At 49.2% G+C, this 19,110-nt stretch overlaps 1 protein-coding gene across 2 annotated transcripts in view; it reads right to left on the bottom strand.

Moving 5' to 3' along the window:
- LOC114706818 (DENN domain-containing protein 2A) overlaps window positions 1–19,110 on the bottom strand; it is a 90,634-nt gene that overhangs the window by 33,286 nt on the left and 38,238 nt on the right. For both annotated transcript variants that reach the window (XM_028889311.2, XM_037203628.1), the window contains exons 4-5: window positions 11,193–11,320; window positions 8,766–8,887 (exon numbers count right to left, since the gene is read on the bottom strand). In XM_028889311.2, coding sequence (XP_028745144.2) covers window positions 8,766–8,887; window positions 11,193–11,320 — 250 coding nt within the window. The remainder of the gene's footprint in view (window positions 1–8,765; window positions 8,888–11,192; window positions 11,321–19,110) is intronic.

The raw sequence follows: 19,110 nt of genomic DNA, 5'->3' as shown, positions 1-19,110 counted from the left end.
GATAAAAGGCACATGTCCTTGTAAAATTATAGGACTAAACTGGCTGTGACCCTGAGGGCTGGCTTGCCAAGGGCCTGCTCTATAGGAAGTTTCATCCCTCTGGACATCAGTATCTTTTTTTTAATTTGTAGTATTGGCCTTTGAATCGAGGGCCTTACGCTGACAGACACTCTACTAATGAGCTAGAGCCCCAATCCAGGATTTCATTTCTAAACAAGTCTCTTTCAAATCAAAAGGTAAATAAAGAACTTATTTTAAAAGTTTACCAATCAGCAGTAGATGTAGTTCAGTGGACTTGCCCAGCACGTGCAAGACGACAAGTTTGATCTTCAGTACCCCCCAAAATAAAAATGAACTTGACTTCTGGCATGGTCGTGCACGGATGTAATTCTAGCACTTGAGAGGACCAGACGTGCAAGGCCCTCCTCGGCGGCACAGCAAGTCTGACGCCCGTCAGGGCTGCATGAGACTCTGTCTCAAACAAATGAAATTTACAGTTCATAACCCAGAAAAGAATCCATTTTCCTGATAAACACAGCAAGTTGATGAGTGCAAGTCCACTCAAACCAACAAAAAATATAAAAGATAAGACTGGTCACAAAGTGGGAGTGTAATCATTCCCAGATCTGTGAAAGAATCTCAGCTTTCTCCAAAAAGAAGAGGGAATTCCAAGTCCACCAAGGAAACATTTTTCACTCAAAAACTAGCAAAAGTAAAATTACTTGCTAATTCACTTTGTAGGCGAGACTGTGAGGGGAAGTAACTTCCACACACTCCCAGTGAGAGTCGAAACCAGCAAACTGCATGGAGGTAAGATAGGCACAGCATATTCCTTTGCAGCTGGAATTGCAGGTCATTGTGAACAGCCTGACATGGGTACTGGCAGTCAAACTCCAGTCCTCTACAAGAGAAGGTAAGTGTGCTTATCCATTCAGTCACCTCTCCAGCCCTCTGACTTCCTCAGTCTTTACCTAGAGAATCTATCTCCTGGGCTGGTGAGATGGCTCAGCAGGTGGGCGACGCTTGCTGCCAAGCTGGAGGACCTGAGTTTGACCCCTGGGTCCCACATGGTAGAAGGAGAGAACCAACCCACGCAGACTCTTCTGACCTCCACATGCTTGCTGTGGTGCATACGTACACACCCATGTACAAATGAATACATGAAAAAAATTTAGGAAAAAAAAAGAAAATTTATCTCTTGTTACATGTTTAATAAATACTGAATTCTATTTTTGTCTGGATTTTCTTGGTTTGTTTTTGAACATAGTTTATTCATTAATCCTTCAGTAATTTACTTCATGGTATGCTAATCTAAATCATTTCCCTCCAAGCTAACTTATCCCTATTCCATTTCATGAATGAGTCTTTCTTTCTCAATCAATTTACAAAGCCACATCTACCGTATCTTAAGCACTCACAGAATAGGCCTACTGTGTTCCACTGAGTTTCCCAGTCTCACTTAGTTCCAAGTCGGATGTATTTACAACTTCAGAGCTCCTTCTTTTTCAAAATTTCCAGGAACAGAGACTCCTGTCTGCTCCGTGGTCGGTTCTCCCATTCATCATAGGTCTACAAGGGGCAAGGAATTGCTTAGTACAGGAAGCTTCCAACAGTGGAGAGCTGACCTGCTGTGACCAGTGTGGGCATCTTTATCACCTTGGCACAGAAAGCAGGCTTCTCAGCAGCCTAATTCCACCGCAATGAAGTCCAAGAAGACGCCCTAATGCCCTCATGGCACTGAAATCTATATAACGGCTGGCAACCAGCGGGTATCTGTTTTCATTCAAGATTTACACTGGGTCAGTGTTTGCTTACAGATTTGACCCATGAAAAGATCTGAGAAGAAAATCAACCAAAATATGGTACTCAGCTGTAGATAGCATGCAAGGAGCTTGGCAGAAGCTGTGTGCAGGCTGCATCCATGCTACATCTCCTGGTGTCACTGATGGGAGAAGGGTCCAGGGAGCTTCGAGGAGTGGACTTGAGTAGCTTCTTGTTTGATAAAAGAGAAGACAGCAGGACGTGTGTGTGTGTGTGTGTGTGTGTGTGTGTGTGTGTGTGTGTGTGTGTGTGCGCGCCTCTCAAGCATTCAGCATAGTCTGAGGCTCAGTAGGAAGAAGCAAATTCTGGCCCGGAGTCTTTACCAGGGCTCCGAGGGCCCTGAGGCTACTTGGGAGAAGTGGTACCATATGAAGATGTCTGTTTGCTGAGGCTTTTGGAAGCAAGGGTGTGAGTCTTAGACTTAGTAGGAGCCAGTCAAGTTTTTCTTCAAAGTCAGATAGTATGTACAGCAGTGGGGCCATGCTGCTGCAGCTTCTCAGCCATGCCAAGTCCACATGCATCATATGCAATGTACAAAGGACTGAGTAGGGCAATACAGCTTCATTCATAAAAATCTTACACAGCTTCATTCATAAAAACCAGCAACTGGCAGTAGGGTCAAACTGGCCAAACCCTAACTGTAGCATGAAACGGAGGCCACTGGCGGGCCTTAAAGGTGTTGTTTATTTTTTCTCTGTTATCCAGCAGAGTCTAGTGTTGATAGGGACACCTCACACTAACCTGCATAGTGCCCATTCCCACCTGTCTCCTGCAGGCAGCCGTGTCCCCGTGGCACACTGTCTCTAGTCCAGCGGCCGTGTCCCCGTGGCACTGTCTCTAGTCCAGCAGCCATGTCCCCGTGGCACACTGTCTCTAGTCCAGCGGCCGTGTCCCCGTGGCACACAGTCTCTAGTCCAGCAGCCGTGTCCCCGTGGCACACTGTCTCTAGTCCAGCAGCCGTGTCCCCGTGGCACACTGTCTCTAGTCCAGCAGCCGTGTCCCCGTGGCACTGTCTCTAGTCCAGCGGCCGTGTCCCCGTGGCACACTGTCTCTAGTCCAGCGGCCGTGTCCCCGTGGCACACTGTCTCTAGTCCAGCGGCCGTGTCCCCGTGGCACACAGTCTCTAGTCCAGCGGCCGTGTCCCCGTGGCACACTGTCTCTGGTCCAGCGGCCGTGTCCCCATGGCACACTGTCTCTAGTCCAGCGGCCGTGTCCCCGTGACACAGTCTCTAGTCCAGCGGCCGTGTCCCCATGGCCCAGTCTCTAGTCCAGCGGCCGTGTCCCCATGGCCCAGTCTCTAGTCCAGCGGCCGTGTCCCCGTGACACACTGTCTCTAGTCCAGTGGCCGTGTCCCTGTGGCACACTGTCTCTAGTCCAGCGGCCGTGTCCCCGTGGCACACTGTCTCTAAACCAGCAGCCGTGTCCCCGTGCCACACTGTCTCTAGTCCAGCAGCCGTGTCCCCGTGACACACTGTCTCTAAACCAGCAGCCGTGTCCCCGTGGCACACTGTCTCTAAACCAGCAGCCGTGTCCCCGTGCCACACTGTCTCTAGTCCAGCAGCCGTGTCCCCGTGACACACTGTCTCTAAACCAGCAGCCGTGTCCCCGTGGCACACTGTCTCTAGTCCAGCGGCCGTGTCCCCGTGGCACACTGTCTCTAGTCCAGCGGCCGTGTCCCCGTGGCACACTGTCTCCAGTCCCGTGGCCGTGTCCCCGTGGCATACTGTCTCTAGTCCAGCGGCCGTGTCCCCATGGCACAGTCTCTAGTCCAGCAGCCGTGTCCCCGTGGCACACTGTCTCTAGTCCAGCGGCCGTGTCCCCGTGGCACACTGTCTCTAGTCCAGCAGCCCCGTCCCCGTGGCACACTGTCTCTAGTCCAGCGGCCGTGTCCCCGTGGCACACTGTCTCCTGCAGGCAGCCATGTCCCCGCGGCACACTGTCTCTAGTCCAGCAGCCCCGTCCCCGTGGCACACTGTCTCTAGTCCAGCAGCCATGTCCCCGTGGCACTGTCTCTAGTCCAGCGGCCGTGTCCCCGTGACACACTGTCTCTAGTCCAGCAGCCGTGTCCCCGTGGCACACTGTCTCTAGTCCAGCGGCCGTGTCCCCGTGGCACACTGTCTCTAGTCCAGCAGCCATGTCCCCGTGGCACTGTCTCTAGTCCAGCAGCTGTGTCCCCGTGGCACACTGTCTCTAGTCCAGCGGCCGTGTCCCCGTGGCACACAGTCTCTAGTCCAGCAGCCGTGTCCCCGTGGCACACAGTCTCTAGTCCTGCAGCCGTGTCCCCGTGGCACACTGTCTCCTGCAGGCAGCCGTGTCCCCGTGGCACACTGTCTCTAGTCCAGCGGCCGTGTCCCCGTGGCACACAGTCTCTAGTCCAGCGGCCGTGTCCCCGTGGCACACTGTCTCTAGTCCAGCGGCCGTGTCCCCGCGGCACACTGTCTCTAGTTCAGCGGCCGTGTCCCCGCGGCACACTGTCTCTAGTCCAGCGGCCGTGTCCCCGTGGCACACTGTCTCTAGTCCAGCAGCCGTGTCCCCGCGGCACACTGTCTCTAGTCCAGCGGCCGTGTCCCCGTGGCACACTGTCTCTAGTCCAGCGGCCGTGTCCCCGCGGCACACTGTCTCTAGTTCAGCAGCCGTGTCCCCGTGGCACATGTTTCTAATCGCATAGGCACTGGATTCACTGGGCACCGCAGGGAACCTGTAGTGTCTGAGAAGTAGACAAGAACGATCTGGGCCTGAAGTCTGACTTCCTGTTCAAGCCTCTTGAGTTGTTGCAGGAGGCTGTGATGGGTCCTGGCATGTGAAATCTTGATGAGAAGGCGGTGGAAAGAAGCCCCGAGTCTCCTCAGAGGGAGATGACATGGACTGAAGCTGAGATCACTAGCTCTTTCTGGATAAATGGGTGTCACAATATTTTTTTTAAAAAAAAAAAGAGGAAAAGAACTATCTCCAGTTAGCACATCTTTCTCTGATATAAAAATTGGTCCTTCCTCTGTTGGTCTTTTCTGTATCGAACACACAGATTGCAAGCCCAGTGCCACTTTGAGATCTTTGGCAGCAATTAACTATGCAGCTCACACACTATTGAGCCGGTATGATAATGAGTATTCAGAGACGGGTAATGCCTGGGGGGCACTCACCAACCTAAGACAGAGCACCTGTGTAGCCTGGGCAGGCGTCTCCAGGATGGGTAAGGTGACCTGCTGACGTCCCACGCAACCCAAGTCAGAAGCTCATTTCTTAATAAAAGGGGGACCTGCAGGGCCCTGCCCCCCCCCCCCCTGTTTTGGGTAACTGTTGCCTTGCTTTCAGACCTTGACCTTGATATCCTCCCAATGCTAATTCCCTGCCAGGTTCCATCCTCCTGAATGCTTAAGGGAAATTCCTTGTCTGTGTATCCTGAATAATGGGCATTAACAGCTTAGATGCAAGATTGTAAAACATCAGTAGCGAACTTCTGCCCTCTGGGGTCCTCCCATTGTGCTGTAAGCCTGTAATTAAGACCTCCTACCCCCTTCAAGAAATGACATTCGACATTTAAAATTATATATATATATTTGAATGAATACTGCAAATGTAATCTATGAATACCACAAATGTGATTAATATCATGAGTATAATTTAAAAAAGAAAGAAAGAAAAAAAAATTGGTCTTTGACAGTTGTAGTGGCACATCTGTATAATCACAACACTCAGGGAGCTGGTGCAGGAGATTTAAAATTTGAGGTCAGCCAGGGCTACAGAGTGAGACCCGACCCCCATCTCAAACAAACAACAGAGGCTGGAGAGAGTCCAGACCCCAGCACTCACACCAACAGCTGGGCAGATGTGATGGCACACCTGGAAGCCCAGCACTCAGGAGGCAGTGATGGGACTTCCTGGGCAAGCTGGCTAGCCAGAGGGCAAAGCTCCAGATTGAGTAAGACTCTCACTCACTAAATAAAGTGGAAAATGACTGAAGGAGATACCCGCTGTCAACTTCAGACCTTTCCATGCACATGTGCAGGCACATATGCAGTGCATCCACGCACCCACACACGAGAACATACTCTGGGAACATACTCCACCCACACACCCACACAATGTCTTTTTGAGTTGTGGCCACATTCCTTGTGCTGTAGTGCGGATGGTTATATAAGAGACACACACACCATTTTGGGTTCACAGACCGCAGCATCTGTGCCGGCTGCACATCTGCTCTTTTCCAAGGAGACTTTGTCCAACTGTCCCCCCCTTTCCACTGGGACCAGACAGGAGTTAATTAAACGAACATCCCAAAGACGGCAGAGAGCTTTCTGAGGCTGGTAGAGGAGTTCAACCCAGAGGGGCTGCCTCAGCTACTTCTAATTTCCCAGATGCAGCCCAGATGTGGCAGATGCTCAATGAATAGCTGATGAGCTAACTGGAGGAAGCGGCAAAGTCTGCAGCTGTCCCTCAGAACGGGGGCACAGACCAGACACCCAGATGTGACAGCAGAGTTGTGGACATAAGATGCAGGGCCCAGTGACGCTGCACAGGCCCTAACAGCCTGTCATGTCCGGGGCACTGGCCAGGGCACACTGCTATCCAGGACAACCACATCTGGACAGAAAACTTGACTGGCATCACTACCACCCTAGTCTGGCTGTTGTGGTTGGGAGCACAGGCTCCAGATTTGCCCAGCCCAGCAGGGACAGGAAGGACTACTCAGCCTTCACTTTGTGGTACGAGGGAGCAGCTGCCTGCTCAGAAGGTGGAGGGCCACGGAGGATGTGAGAAGCCGAGTGGGTATGACTGCTCTTTTCCTTCTTTTGTGTTTGTGTGTGTGGGTTCACATGCACATATGTCCACACATGTGCGGAGGCCACAGGCCAACCTCTGGTGTTCCTTAGACATCATCCACCTATTCTTTTCCTTCTTTCCTTTCTTTCCTCCTTCCTTCCTTTCTTTTAGAGACAGGGTCTCTCACTGGCCTAGAACTCTCTAGTTCAGATGGCCAATGGGCCTCTCTGCCTCTCCAGAGCTGGGATTATAAACACATATCTCTACACCCAGCTGTTGTACATGGGTTCCAGGGGTTGAACTCAGTCCTCATTCTTGCATGACAAGCATTTTATAGATTAAGCTATAACCCACAGCACCCCCCACCCCATCCCCTCTTTTTGGGAGACAGGGTCTCATGTGTTCCAGGCTGGCCTTGAACTCATTACATAGATAAAGATGACCTCAGCCTCCCAAGTCCTGGGATCACAGGTGTGAGCCATTTTGCCAAGTTTCTTCCCGGGCATTGGGGACTGAACCAGGGGCTCGTGTGCAGTCCCCCACTGGTTCATGTCCTTTGCCCTGATTTTGTTTTTCTAAGTCAGGCTGGTCGCTCCAGGAAAAGTGTCTAAATGCCAGACACATCCATATTCCAATGTGAACACAAACACGTTTCCAAGGCAAGTAGAAACTGCTAATTACTGGTTATCACGCATTCCTCATGACAACAGTCTTCTCCATGCGACAGTTAGCTGGTTCAGGCAAATCCTGAGCAGCTCACATGGGCCTGTAAGCTTCACCCTTAACAACAGGTTATGCCTCTGATTCTTCTAGAAGTCTGTGGCTGGAAGTGTCTCTGTCTGACACCAGGTGTAGAACGCATGCCCTGTGAAGACCACCCCACCCTCCAGCAAATGCTGACCTGCCCTGGGGGCCACAGGCATACAGCTGCTTTCTCAGGCTGGAAACAAAACCCTGACAATGGAATTTGAGTGACATTTGCAGCTTAAATTTGGTCTCCCTTCATTTACTTTCTTCAACAACAAATCCCCTAAAGAGTTCAAAAGGATCTTCTGTAACGGGAAGTAAATCTTGGAGTCTTGACCTCTGGGTACTCAGATACCAAAATACCACCACTGAGGTATTTGCATATGCACTTCTACATTCTAGGTTCCCTCACAGAAATATTCTGCACATGTACAAACAAATGTGAGCTTACAAAAATACATATATTCTTTAAGTTAAAAAATAGTCACAGGGTCTGGAGAGATTGCTCAGTGATTTGGAGCTCTTATAGAAGACCTGGGTTCAGTTCTGAGCACCCACATGGTGGCTGGCAACCATCTATTACTCAAGTTCCAGGATCTGATGCTCTCTTGTGGCCTCGAAGGGCTCCTGCACACATGTGATACACATAAACTCACATACATATACATAAAAAATAAATAAGCACTTGTTGTTGTTGTTGTTTTAAAAGACAGGGGCTCACTGTGTAGCTGGAATTTACTATGTAGACCAGGCTGTCTTCAGACTCACAAAGGTTTGTCTGCCTCTGCCTCCTGAGGGCTGGGAATAAGAGCGTGCGCCACCACATCTGACAAGTAAAAAAAAAAAAAAAAAAAAAAAAAAAAAAAAAACCTTTAAAAAATGTACACAGAGCCGGGTGGTGGTGGCACATGCCTTTAATCCCAGTACTTGGGAGGCAGAGCCAGGAGGATTTCTTTGAGTTCGAGGCCAGCCTGGTCTACAGATCAAGATCCAGGACAGGCACCAAAACTACACAGAGAAACCCTATCTTGAAAAAACAAACAAACAAACAAAATGTACACAGATGGCAGGTAGTACACTATACAAACCAGTTCTCCACTCTATCTTTTTTCCTTATATCTCATCAGGATGCCTTTCTGTACTTGTTTATTTACGCTCAGGATTTTCTTTTCTTAGGCTACTCTGGAACTTACTACGTCAGCCAGGCTGACCCTGAACTTTGAGCAGCAGTTCTCCTGCCGTGGCTCTGGTGTTGATGCTGCGGGTGGGATCCATCACACCTGGCTCGGGACAGTCAGAATGCATGGCTTTTTAGTGACGGACTTCGGAGAGGGTCCTGAGTTAGAAACCCAAAGGTGTTTTAGGGAGCTCTGTGGAGAGGGCTGCTGAGTGAGACAGACGGCTGAACGGGAAGAACTCCAGAGTGCCCGAGGTACCTTGGTGGAAGTGTCCGGGATGGACGAGGTGGGAGATCCAGGGAAGGTCAGGACACACTTCTTGCCCAGGCAGCGGCCATGCAATTCGATATCCTCGTAAGGATTTTCCTTCATGGGTGGATCTGGGATCAATGGCAAAATGGGTTAGAGATGTTAGAACTTTGTCTTTTTTTCTCTTTTTAAAAGATTTTATTTTATGTGAATGGTGTTTTGCCTGCACATATTATCCATGTATTGTGTGTGGCTGAAGCCTGAGAAGCCCCGAAGAGGGTGTCAAATCCCCTGGAATTGGAGTTACACGCGGCTGTGAGCCTCCATGAGGGTGCTGGGAACTGAACCCACGTCTCTGGCGATAGCAGCCAGAGCTCTTCACTGCTGTGCCCTCTCTCAAGCCCCCGAACTTTTGCAGAGAGCACCAAGGCCAGCACCCTGGCCTCCACCCTGTGAGTCCTTGTGGGATGTGTGTTGTTTTACTGGCCAGGCCTTCCTCGTAGCAGCAGATCCTGATTCTCACGAAGGGGTAACTCCCCATCTCCCCACTTGTAGCTGCGACAAATAAACTCTGTTCCCAGTTTCAGGACTTGCTGCTCTGTGGGGCCTGGACCCTGCCTCAGAGGCAAGTTCAGAAGGGCTGAGAGCCCAGGCCTAAGGCAACTATTCAAAGTCACTAAAAAGGAACACAGACAGAAGCTGGTCTGGCCAGAGTGACTCAGGACTTCTGCTGGGACTTGCAGGCCCCAGGCTCTGGTTCTACAGAGGAAAGCATGGGTCCCAGGGAGCTGGTAGCAGCCTTCCTGGGGATGGCCGGAAACCCTGCTGAGAACAAAACCATCATGAGAGAAGAAAGGTGAAGCCAGTTCGGGTTGCAGATTCCCCTAAAGTACCTTTGCCGTATCATCGCAAGGGTGGGCACCCACCCTGACACTGGTTCAAACTGCGCTGACAAGCCCTCCCGGCCTCCTGCGCTGTCTCCTTTCAGAGGCGTTTCTGGTACTGGTGATCCCACGTGTGACGTCTGTGTGCAAATACCCTATCTCCCCCTCATGTGCAAATACCTGTGGGCTTCTCGCTCTCACCAGCTCTTTTTCTGTTTTCAAGGTATTCTGAGTTTTTGTTCACGAGTCTACGTGTTTGCAACAGCTAAAGTGTGATGAGTGACTTTAACATGTTAAAGTTTTATACTATCTGTAGAAGAGACTATATACTACACAAGATATAAAACTAGTTTTCAGTGTCTTTCCAGCTGAGAAGAATCCTATTCTGCACACTTCTCCTGAGATGGTTCATACCAAGCAAATTTTGTTTTATTTTTTAAGATTTATTTATTATGCATTCAGTGTTCTGCCTGCATGTATGTATTCCAGCAGGCTGGAAGAGGGCACCAGATCTCATTACAGATGGTTGTGAGCCACCATGTGGTTGCTGGGAATTGAACTCAGGACCTCTGGAGGAGCAGCCGGTGCTCTTTACCTCTGAGCCATCTCTCCAGCCTCTCATTTATTATGTTCTTCTACATCTGCCTGGTTTTTCTCTCATTCCTGCCAGTTCTGGGCGAAACAGCTCTAGTTCTGGGTTTTCTGGGACAGCAGCTCCTAAGTGATGCTTAAAGACCCAGGGTACAAGTGGACCCTCTGGTTCCTCGTATGAGACTCCAACACCTTCATCAGTGTGGCCAGCACCCCGACTTCTCCCAGTACCTCCAGAACTGCTCGAGTTGGTGGCTCTGTCATGGGCCACAGGGACGGCCACGTGGCAGAGCTGGAGACACTGGCCTGCGGGCTTCCACGCAGCACTGCTCGTGTGCCAGCTCACTTCTTCGGCCATCACAAGCCATCAGGTCTGATGAGCTCAGGCCTAGCCGAAGTGGAACTATCCCCTGAAGATTACTGAACTCTGAAACAAGCTTTGGAAGCTGAGGAGTCTCGGAGCTCCACCAAGGCTACTCTTCCAGCCACAGACATCATTGTTGGAGTCACACTCTCGTGTCATCTGAAAGAGCATGCTGGCCTCCAGTGTCCTCACTCCACAGCCGATACTGAAGGAAAGGCTGTTGGGAACCAAGTCTTTTGGATTCTCACCAACCCCTGAGCAACTTGCAAGGGGGCCAGCATCATCATTAGACAGACGGAGATCTCAAATCCTGAGCCCTTGTGTCGCCAAACAACCAGCGGAGACAGGAGTCCACCCTGGACCTTGAGGCTCCGTGTTTCCTGGATCACCCGGTTGCCCGCTCAGCTGTGCCTCTCTCCTTCAGCCCACTGAGGCTCACTCTCCCGGCCTGCCGACCCGCTGCTTTCTCACACGGTGCCTGCACATCTGTCTTCAAGTGCATGCACGTGTGTTTCCAGCAGAACCTCCATTTCAACTCTCACTTCGTCCCAGACAGACTCCCACCCACAGCCCTCTACCCACACTTTGGCCTCTTACCTAGAATGTCTTCGTAGACGTTCTCTTCCGATAAAGTGCGCGTGAGCCCCAGCTTGGTCTGTGCGTACCAGTCCACCCTGCTGCTCTCAGAGGAAGACTGCAGCAAGTCTTCAAACTCATAGGACTTCCTGGGGTGTGCACCATGGAAGGAAAGGAAAAGAGAACTGGGATCAATTCAGGCTGGTTCTGAACACAGCAGAGAACAGAGCGCAAAGGGGCCAGGCCTAAGCTTTCAGGCCAGGGCTGCAGAGGCGCAAGACAAGGCAAACGCCTGAGTTGCCGCAGAAACTCATCCACACAGGATGAGCTATCACACGCATGAGCCTCTTCCGCCTCCACCGAGGGCTCCTGCAGGCAGACGAGGGGCCAAGTCTCAGAGCTCTAGCAGATGGGGTCTGGTCTGGGACATAGATAGGTGTTAGCTGCTTTCTCTGGTATGGTAATATGCCATGCTGCCTTGACTCTGACCTCTTCCAGGCCAGGTTGTTATTTGCCCAGACTAGTACTATGAGGAGAGATGGAGTGGAGGTGGAGGTGTGGTCTGCAGCACAGAGCCCTAACAACTCAAGACGTTTGTACACCTCAGGGCATAGTCCAGTGGCTAGCTCTCCTCTTTACAGTGCATGCAACACAACAACTAATCTGGATGATCTTGGGGTTCCTTGGGATGGGATTAACCATCATCCAAATGGCTACTGATGGACATCCTGGATTTTAAGACATGCCTTAACTCTGTTGTCATTTTTTCCATATTTATGGGAGCAAGATGTTAACATGAGGCATGCTTTGCATTTGAGTCTTGACCCATACAAGGTTTTGACAGTCTAAACCGCATTTAGAAAGACCACGTTGTAAGAATAAGAACTTTCTTTTAAACTGATTAGGAGGCAGGCTTAATGGTACATGTCTGAAATGCCGGTTCTAGGTCAGCCTGGTCTACATAATGAGATCCCACCTTAAAAATCAAAGCTAGGAGGAGCTGGGTATTGTGGTGCATGTCTTTAATCCTAGCATTCCAGAGGCAGGGGCAGGCAGATCTATGTGAGTTCTAGGCCAGCCTGGTCTTCATAGTGAATTCCAGGCTAGCCAGAGCTACATAGTAAGACCTCGTCTCAAAAAACCAGAAGTGCAATATAATACAATAATAATAATAATAAAGCTGTGCATGGTGATTAATGTTTATAATCCCAGCACTCTGGAGACTGAGGCAGGAGAATTTTCAATGGTCCTAGGCCCACTTAGGCTACCATGAGTTTCAGACCAGTCTGGGCTGTAGATCCTGCCTCAAAACAAACAAACAACAAAAAATTCCACAATAAAACAACAGCAAACAAACAAAAGTAAGACCCATGAGAAGGCTCAGCAGGTAAAGGTGTTCACCACCAAGCCTGAGGAACCGAGTCCAATCTGCTGGACCCACACTGTGGAGAAGAGAACCAACTCCTGCAATTGTCCTCCACTCATTAGCGTGGTACCCGAGCATCCCTCATCACACACACCCACAGATAAATAAATAACAGAAAACAAGAACAAACAAAATCAAAGAACAAGCAGCGCACGGCAAACCCTCCATAGCCTTGTGCACGCTGGGCAAGTGCCCTGCCGCGTCAGCCTCAGGCCCTGGCTTTTTGGCTTTTTAAGTCAGGTTTCTATGTCTTTAATCCTTTAATCCTTTAATCCTGCTGGCTGACCCCGAACTCACTCTGTAGCCCAGGCTGCAGATCCTCCCGCCTCTGCCTCCCGAGTGCTGGGGTGAAAGGTGTGCGCCCCCACACTCAGCTCAGTCCCTAGCTTTTTGAAAGAGGGTCTCTTGCTATGTCGCCCGGGGTTGGCCTTTGAACTTGTGATCCTCCTGCCTCTGCTGCAAAGCTTAACTTGTCAAGTAAGTTATCACAGGGGTTTCCTAATGGCAATTCCATCTCTGTGTCAAAGTACTGGTTTTCAATTGACCAGTGTGTGAAATCTAAAAGGCAACACTGTAAATCAACACAAAGTAAGATCCACAGAGGTGCAAGGAAGAGCCACCAATTCCAGGTTCCAGAACTAACAGGAAAGCCGAAGTGTAATTATTACAAGGTCTGGTTCACTGGCATGTCAGCATCACACGTGAGCACGATGGCTTGCAGGGACTGCTGTCCTCTTGTTCTAAGGTTCAGGTGAAGTGAGAAAAACATACTTGCCAAATCCTGACCCGACCCCGGGCTAAAACTGAGGTCAGGCTGACCCTCAGGCATGTCCAGTACCTGGAGGAACTTTTGCTAACCTGCACTATTCTGCTTCTGTAAGCCCAAGGCCTCTGCTCCCCTATCAAAGGTGACCATCGTGACACAACTTGTCCTAGCCTCATTAAAAGCTTAGATCCTCAGCCAGGCATGGTGGCGCACACCTTTAATCCCAGCAGAGGCAGAGGCAGGCAGATCTCTGTGAGTTCCAGGCCAGCCTGGTCTACAAAGCGAGTTCCAGGACAGCCAAGGCTGTTACACAGAGAAACCCTGTCTTAGAAAAAAAAAAAAATCCGTATCAAGTCATGCTTGTTAACGGCCATCACAGCTACATCCCTTCTCACTCAGACTCAGCTCGGGACCGCCTCTTTAGACTTGTAGTAGGGTCTATGTGGTTCACTAAAAAACTTTGAATTCACACAGAGCTCATCCTGGTCTCCTTCTCTTAGGTGAGAACAGCCAGGCTACAATGCAGGTGGAAGATGACACACCCTGAAGAAAAACCTGCTCACATGAATGACTGATCCACTGCGCTAATTCTCTATGAACAACTTTGAACTTGAGAAAAGTTTTAGCCTTTATGTATTAACTTGGAGAAAAAGGGTATTTCCAAAGGTAAATGAATGACAAGCACAACCAAACAGGTCTGTAGCTAACCAACGTCCAGCACCATACTCCACACCACCCACGGGTGTGCCAAACACCTTCTGTGGGTCATACTGCGCTCCGAACTAGTGAAGAAAAGGCAAGAAGTCCCTGCCTTAAGGATGCTCAGAGCTGGGGAGAACGCAACCTCCTCTTTGCCTTCCAGGCCCTCCAATGATCACATGACAGCTGGTTTTAGAGATGAGATCCTGATCTCGCTGTTTCGATGAACTCCCTCGTAACTCAGGCTTGGTCCAATTCACTATGTAGTCGAGGATGGCCTCCCAGACTTCGGATTCTCTTGTCTCTACCTCCTAAGTGCTGGGATTACTGGTGCATACATCAGGCCCCCCACTCCCCAATGAATTTCATCTTCTCTTTTTTTCTCTTTTTCTTTTCTAGCCCTCCCTCCATGGGAGTCTAATCCCAGTACTCAGGAGGCTGAAGCAAGGGATCTCGAGTTTGAGGCCAGCCTGGAGTGTATCATGAAATTACTTCAAGAAACATTAAAAAATTATGACCAATGTCCAAATACTCTGTGTGTGTGGGGGGGGGGGTTACTAATGGCTTTTCCATATTCTTGTAAATAAAATGCTAATTTAAGACAGTGGGCAAGAACCTCAAAATTAACATGTCTCAAAAGAAGTTCCTGTCTCGGAGCTGGCCTCTGGAAGGCCACCAGATGTTCATGCCTGGAGCTGCAAGGCACACTGCAGAGCCCGCTCTCCAAGCCCACCTACACCTAACCAACTCACGGCATTCTACCCCCCTAGTCTCGTTGGAAATGACCACTTCTTCCGGGCCCCCATTGAAATTACATCACAACCTGACCACAACACCCACTCAGTTGCCAAGGGGAGCCCCAACAGATGCAAATCTGAGGACTGCTCCCTTCAAAGCTGTCTCCAGAGCTCCAGAATTGGCTCCATCAGACCCCAGGCCTCCTCGTCCCACTCTGGCCAGACCCCTGTCCTTCAGTTCCTCCAGCACAGAGAGCTCAGGGTCTGTATCTGCTCTTCACTGACATCCGTCCGCCCGCCACCTCCTCCCACGCTGAGCATCTAAACAGCTTGTCCTCTCAAGGCTGCCCTGTTCCCTTGGCAGACCGCATTCACCTGCGTCTTCACCCCCCCCCCCCCAGCGTCTTCTGCTTCCTGAGAGCACTTAGCACAGCTCTGGAGTTACCAGTCAAGCCTCACAGAAGCAGCTGTGCCCTCCTGCTAGCCTGGATGCTCTAGGAGGGCCTCTATCAGTCCTGCTCATTAATAAATTCCCACATCCAACACTAAATATAGGCACAGTAAATATTTGTTGGCTGAATAAGTAAATGAGTGTTTGATTGATTAGCTAATTAATTGATTGAATAACTTTGATTTTTTTTTTTTGAAGCAGAGTCTTACTCTGTAATGGAGGCTGATCTGTACTCAGAGCAATCCTCTTGAGGCAGGGACTACAGGCGTGCGCCACCATGCCTGGCTAGGAATGAAAACACGAAAAGCTATTTTTAGCCAGAAATGGTGCCTCACATCTTTAATCCCAGCACTCTGAAGGCAGAGGCAAGCAGATCTTTGTGAATTTGAAGCCAGCCTAGTCCACATAGCAACCAGGGCTGCACAGTGTGACTCTCTCAAAAAACCAAAAATCAAAACAAACAAAACCCCAGACATGTAAATGTAAACACTTGTGGAACAGAGTGGAGAACCCAGAAATAAACACACACAGGCACAGTCACTGAATCTTGACCAACGTGTCAAATGCATACATTGGAAAAGACAGCTTCTTCAACAAACGGTACAAGGAAAAATTAATATTTGTATCTCTAATCTGCAAAAATCCATCTGATTAAAGATTTTAATATAAGACCTCAAACTCTAAAATTGCTACAGGCAAAAACCTGAAGAATTACGAATAGTGTCCAAGACCCAGTGATTCTCACCTTCCAATGAAAAATAAGACACAATAAAGGTTCTCAGAGCACAGAGCAGCAACCAAGGCCTCTTCGTTTTCCAACATAGCCACTGGTGACGCAAATGTCTCTGTTAAACCATGTTTCTCAAAGCAATGTTGCTCTGAACCTCAAACTAATTAATTCATTCCTCTGACTTTCTTTTTTTTGGAGACAGGGTCTCATTATGTAACCCTGACTGTCCTAGAATACACTGTGGAGACTAGGCTGGTTTCAAACTCACAGAGATTTACCTGCTTCTACCTCCCAAGTGCTGAGATTATGGATGTGTGCTATCAAGCCCAGCCTGACCTTCTTTTTAAAAGATTTATTTGGGGTTCATGTTGCTCTTGCAGAGGACCTGGGTTTGGTTCCCAGCACCCACATGGTGGTTTACATCTGTAATTCCAGTTCCAGGGAATCCAATGCCCTCTTTCTGATCTCCATGGGCATCAAGCGCATACATGGTCCACACATACATGCAGGCCAAACACTCACACATTGTTGCTGTTGTTGCAGGTGGTCGTGAGCCCCTGATATGGGTGCTGGGGACTGAACCCGGGTCCTCGGGAAGAACAGCCAGTGCTCTTAACCACTGAGCCATCTCTCCAGCCCCTAATTCATGTTTTATACATGGCCACTCAGAGCTGCCTCAGAGGCCGGCACCCATGTTGACATGGACATGGCGGCAAGGCTATGGAGGTAACTTTGACCGACGGATGGCTGAGCGATCAGGGTCCCGTCCAGGCAGACTACTGGGGAACTGCCAGCCCCAGCGAGGTGGAGACGGAACCCACGACAGCACGCATCCCTTGGCAGTGGTGAGGTGGGAGGGCTCCTCAGTTCCCAAGGCCAAGGAGGAAGCCCCGAGTAGAAGACAGATCTGTCTGATGCCCAGACCATCAGTGACAAGTCTAAATCATGGTGGGTGGAGCTGTTTGGTTTCTACAAAGGTTTCAAAACCGTCGCATGACCAAATGCAGCTTAAATGTGAAAATCTAAATTCAAGTTAAAATATTTGGAGCATATGTCTATGTGAATTTGAGGTGCTTACATCAAAAAAAAAAAAAAAACACTTTTGTTTCATGGTAGCCTTAAGGCATTCATGCCAGGGTTATTAAATGTACGCCATAAACATCCATAGCCAAGCTCACGTGACTGTAGGATGCTTATCTTTGGAACTTCCTGACACGTGAGGGTTTAGGCTGAGGGCCTAAGTCTTTGCAGTTCAATTTCCTGCAGTTAAATTCCAGAGAAATGAAGAAAAGGAAGAGGCAGGGAAGGGAAGGGAGGAGGAAAAAGAAGGACAGAGAGAAGAGAAAAAGAGACATTGTCCTCAAACCAAGAATCAGCATCCCCTGGTGTGGCTTGGCCGGGGCAGGCTGAGTGGCCAATGAGAATACAGTGACTTCAGACTGTAAAGCCCAGACTGGCTGTGTCATCCTGCACCCTCACGGCCTCGGGACCCTTTATCATTTCTTTCTCTGGCCTTGGCTTGGCTCTCCTGACTCAGACAAGACAGGACGTCTGCCAATGCAGGGGTAAGCCGTTTGTCTTTCTCTAGGAGATAGCACCACAACAGAGCACACTATTCTTTCAGATGTAGAAAGTGAACATCTTGCCCCAATCACCTCCACTGTAGTATTTTAAACAAAACAAGAAACCTAAAGTCAAAATTGTTAAAGTGCAGCTGATGTGATCATTTTTGGACTGAAACAAAGTCATTTTAGCTGCTTATAAAGAAAATGCTAGAAGGCTGAAAACAGCAGATTGCAGCAAGGAGGAAAGAGATAATGAGAATAATGATTCACCAGGCTGATCTGTCTGTCCAACCGTGACATAGACAAAAGATTTTTGTTTCCACAACCAAGCTGCCCTGGGGAGGGGCGAGGAAGGGGTATCACTCGGAGAAGCTGCCAGGCTGTAGTTAATGTAGTCAGGCTCTGGTACTGAATTGGCAAGGACTTCGAACTGGACACGGAGGCTGAGGATTTGTGACTCAGTGGTAGAACATGAGGTTAACCTGCAGAAGGCCCTGGGCTCAATCCTCAGCCCAGCTCTTCCTTCAACACAACACGTAACAATTGGCTGGGGAGTTGGCTCAGCAGTTCAGAGCAGTTGCTCTTGTAGAGGACGCAAGTTCTATTCCCAGGGACCCTCATCAGGTAACTCCAGCTCCAAAGGATCCAACAACCTCTTCTGGCCTCCACAGGCACATAATTGCACGTACACACACAATAGTAATTTAACAAAACAAACAAACATAGAAACCAATAACAAACACCAGACTGGAGAGATGGCTCAGCTTAAGAGCATTGGCTGCTCTTCCCATAGGATCTGAGTTCAATTCCCAGCACCGAAACGGTAGGTTACAACGGTATCTATCTCCAGTTCTAGGGGATCGGAAACCCTCTCTGGATTCTATGGGTATGGGGCATACATGTGGTGCACAGACATACATATGGGAAAGACACCCATGTACATACTTTTTTAGAAATTTATTTTTATATGCATCAATGTTTTGCCGGCATTTATATCTGTGTGATGGTGTAGCATCCCCTGGAACTGGAGTTATAGACAGTTGTGAGCTGCCATGTGGGAGCTGGGAATTGAACCCAGGTCCTTTGGAAGAGCAGCCAGTGCTCTTAACTGCTAAGCCATCTCTCCAGCCCATACATAAATTTTTTTAATTGAATTTTAACAAACAAATGAACAACAACAGAACAAAATGGCTCATAGGAACCCAACACTTAGAAAGCAGAGGCAGGTGAATCTCTTGAGTTTGAAATCAGCGTGGTCTACAGAGCGAGTTCCAGGACAGCCAGGGCTAGATTGTGGAGGTTCCTACAAGCAGAGAAATGATCGGATCCAAGTGAGGTAAGAAGGAAACACAGTTCAGTATGACTTAACAGGTGCTGATTCAAACTTCTAGTCTGACACCAGACAGTTTATTTTAGATATATTTAAGTACAGTACAATTTTGGAAAAAAAGTTTCCTGGTAACCATTATCTCAATCCCATGTACACAATAAAGCTTAAAGTGTGACTACATCACAACTCTTTTGCAAAGTACATGTGACTTCTACCTTGAAGATGGGTTCTACCT

The sequence above is a fragment of the Peromyscus leucopus genome, chromosome 3 (genome assembly GCF_004664715.2).
Source record: "Peromyscus leucopus breed LL Stock chromosome 3, UCI_PerLeu_2.1, whole genome shotgun sequence".
NCBI classification, from domain to species: Eukaryota; Metazoa; Chordata; class Mammalia; order Rodentia; family Cricetidae; genus Peromyscus; species Peromyscus leucopus.
Note: the sequence above shows the minus strand (reverse complement) of the source record. Positions and strands in the feature narration are given on the sequence as shown.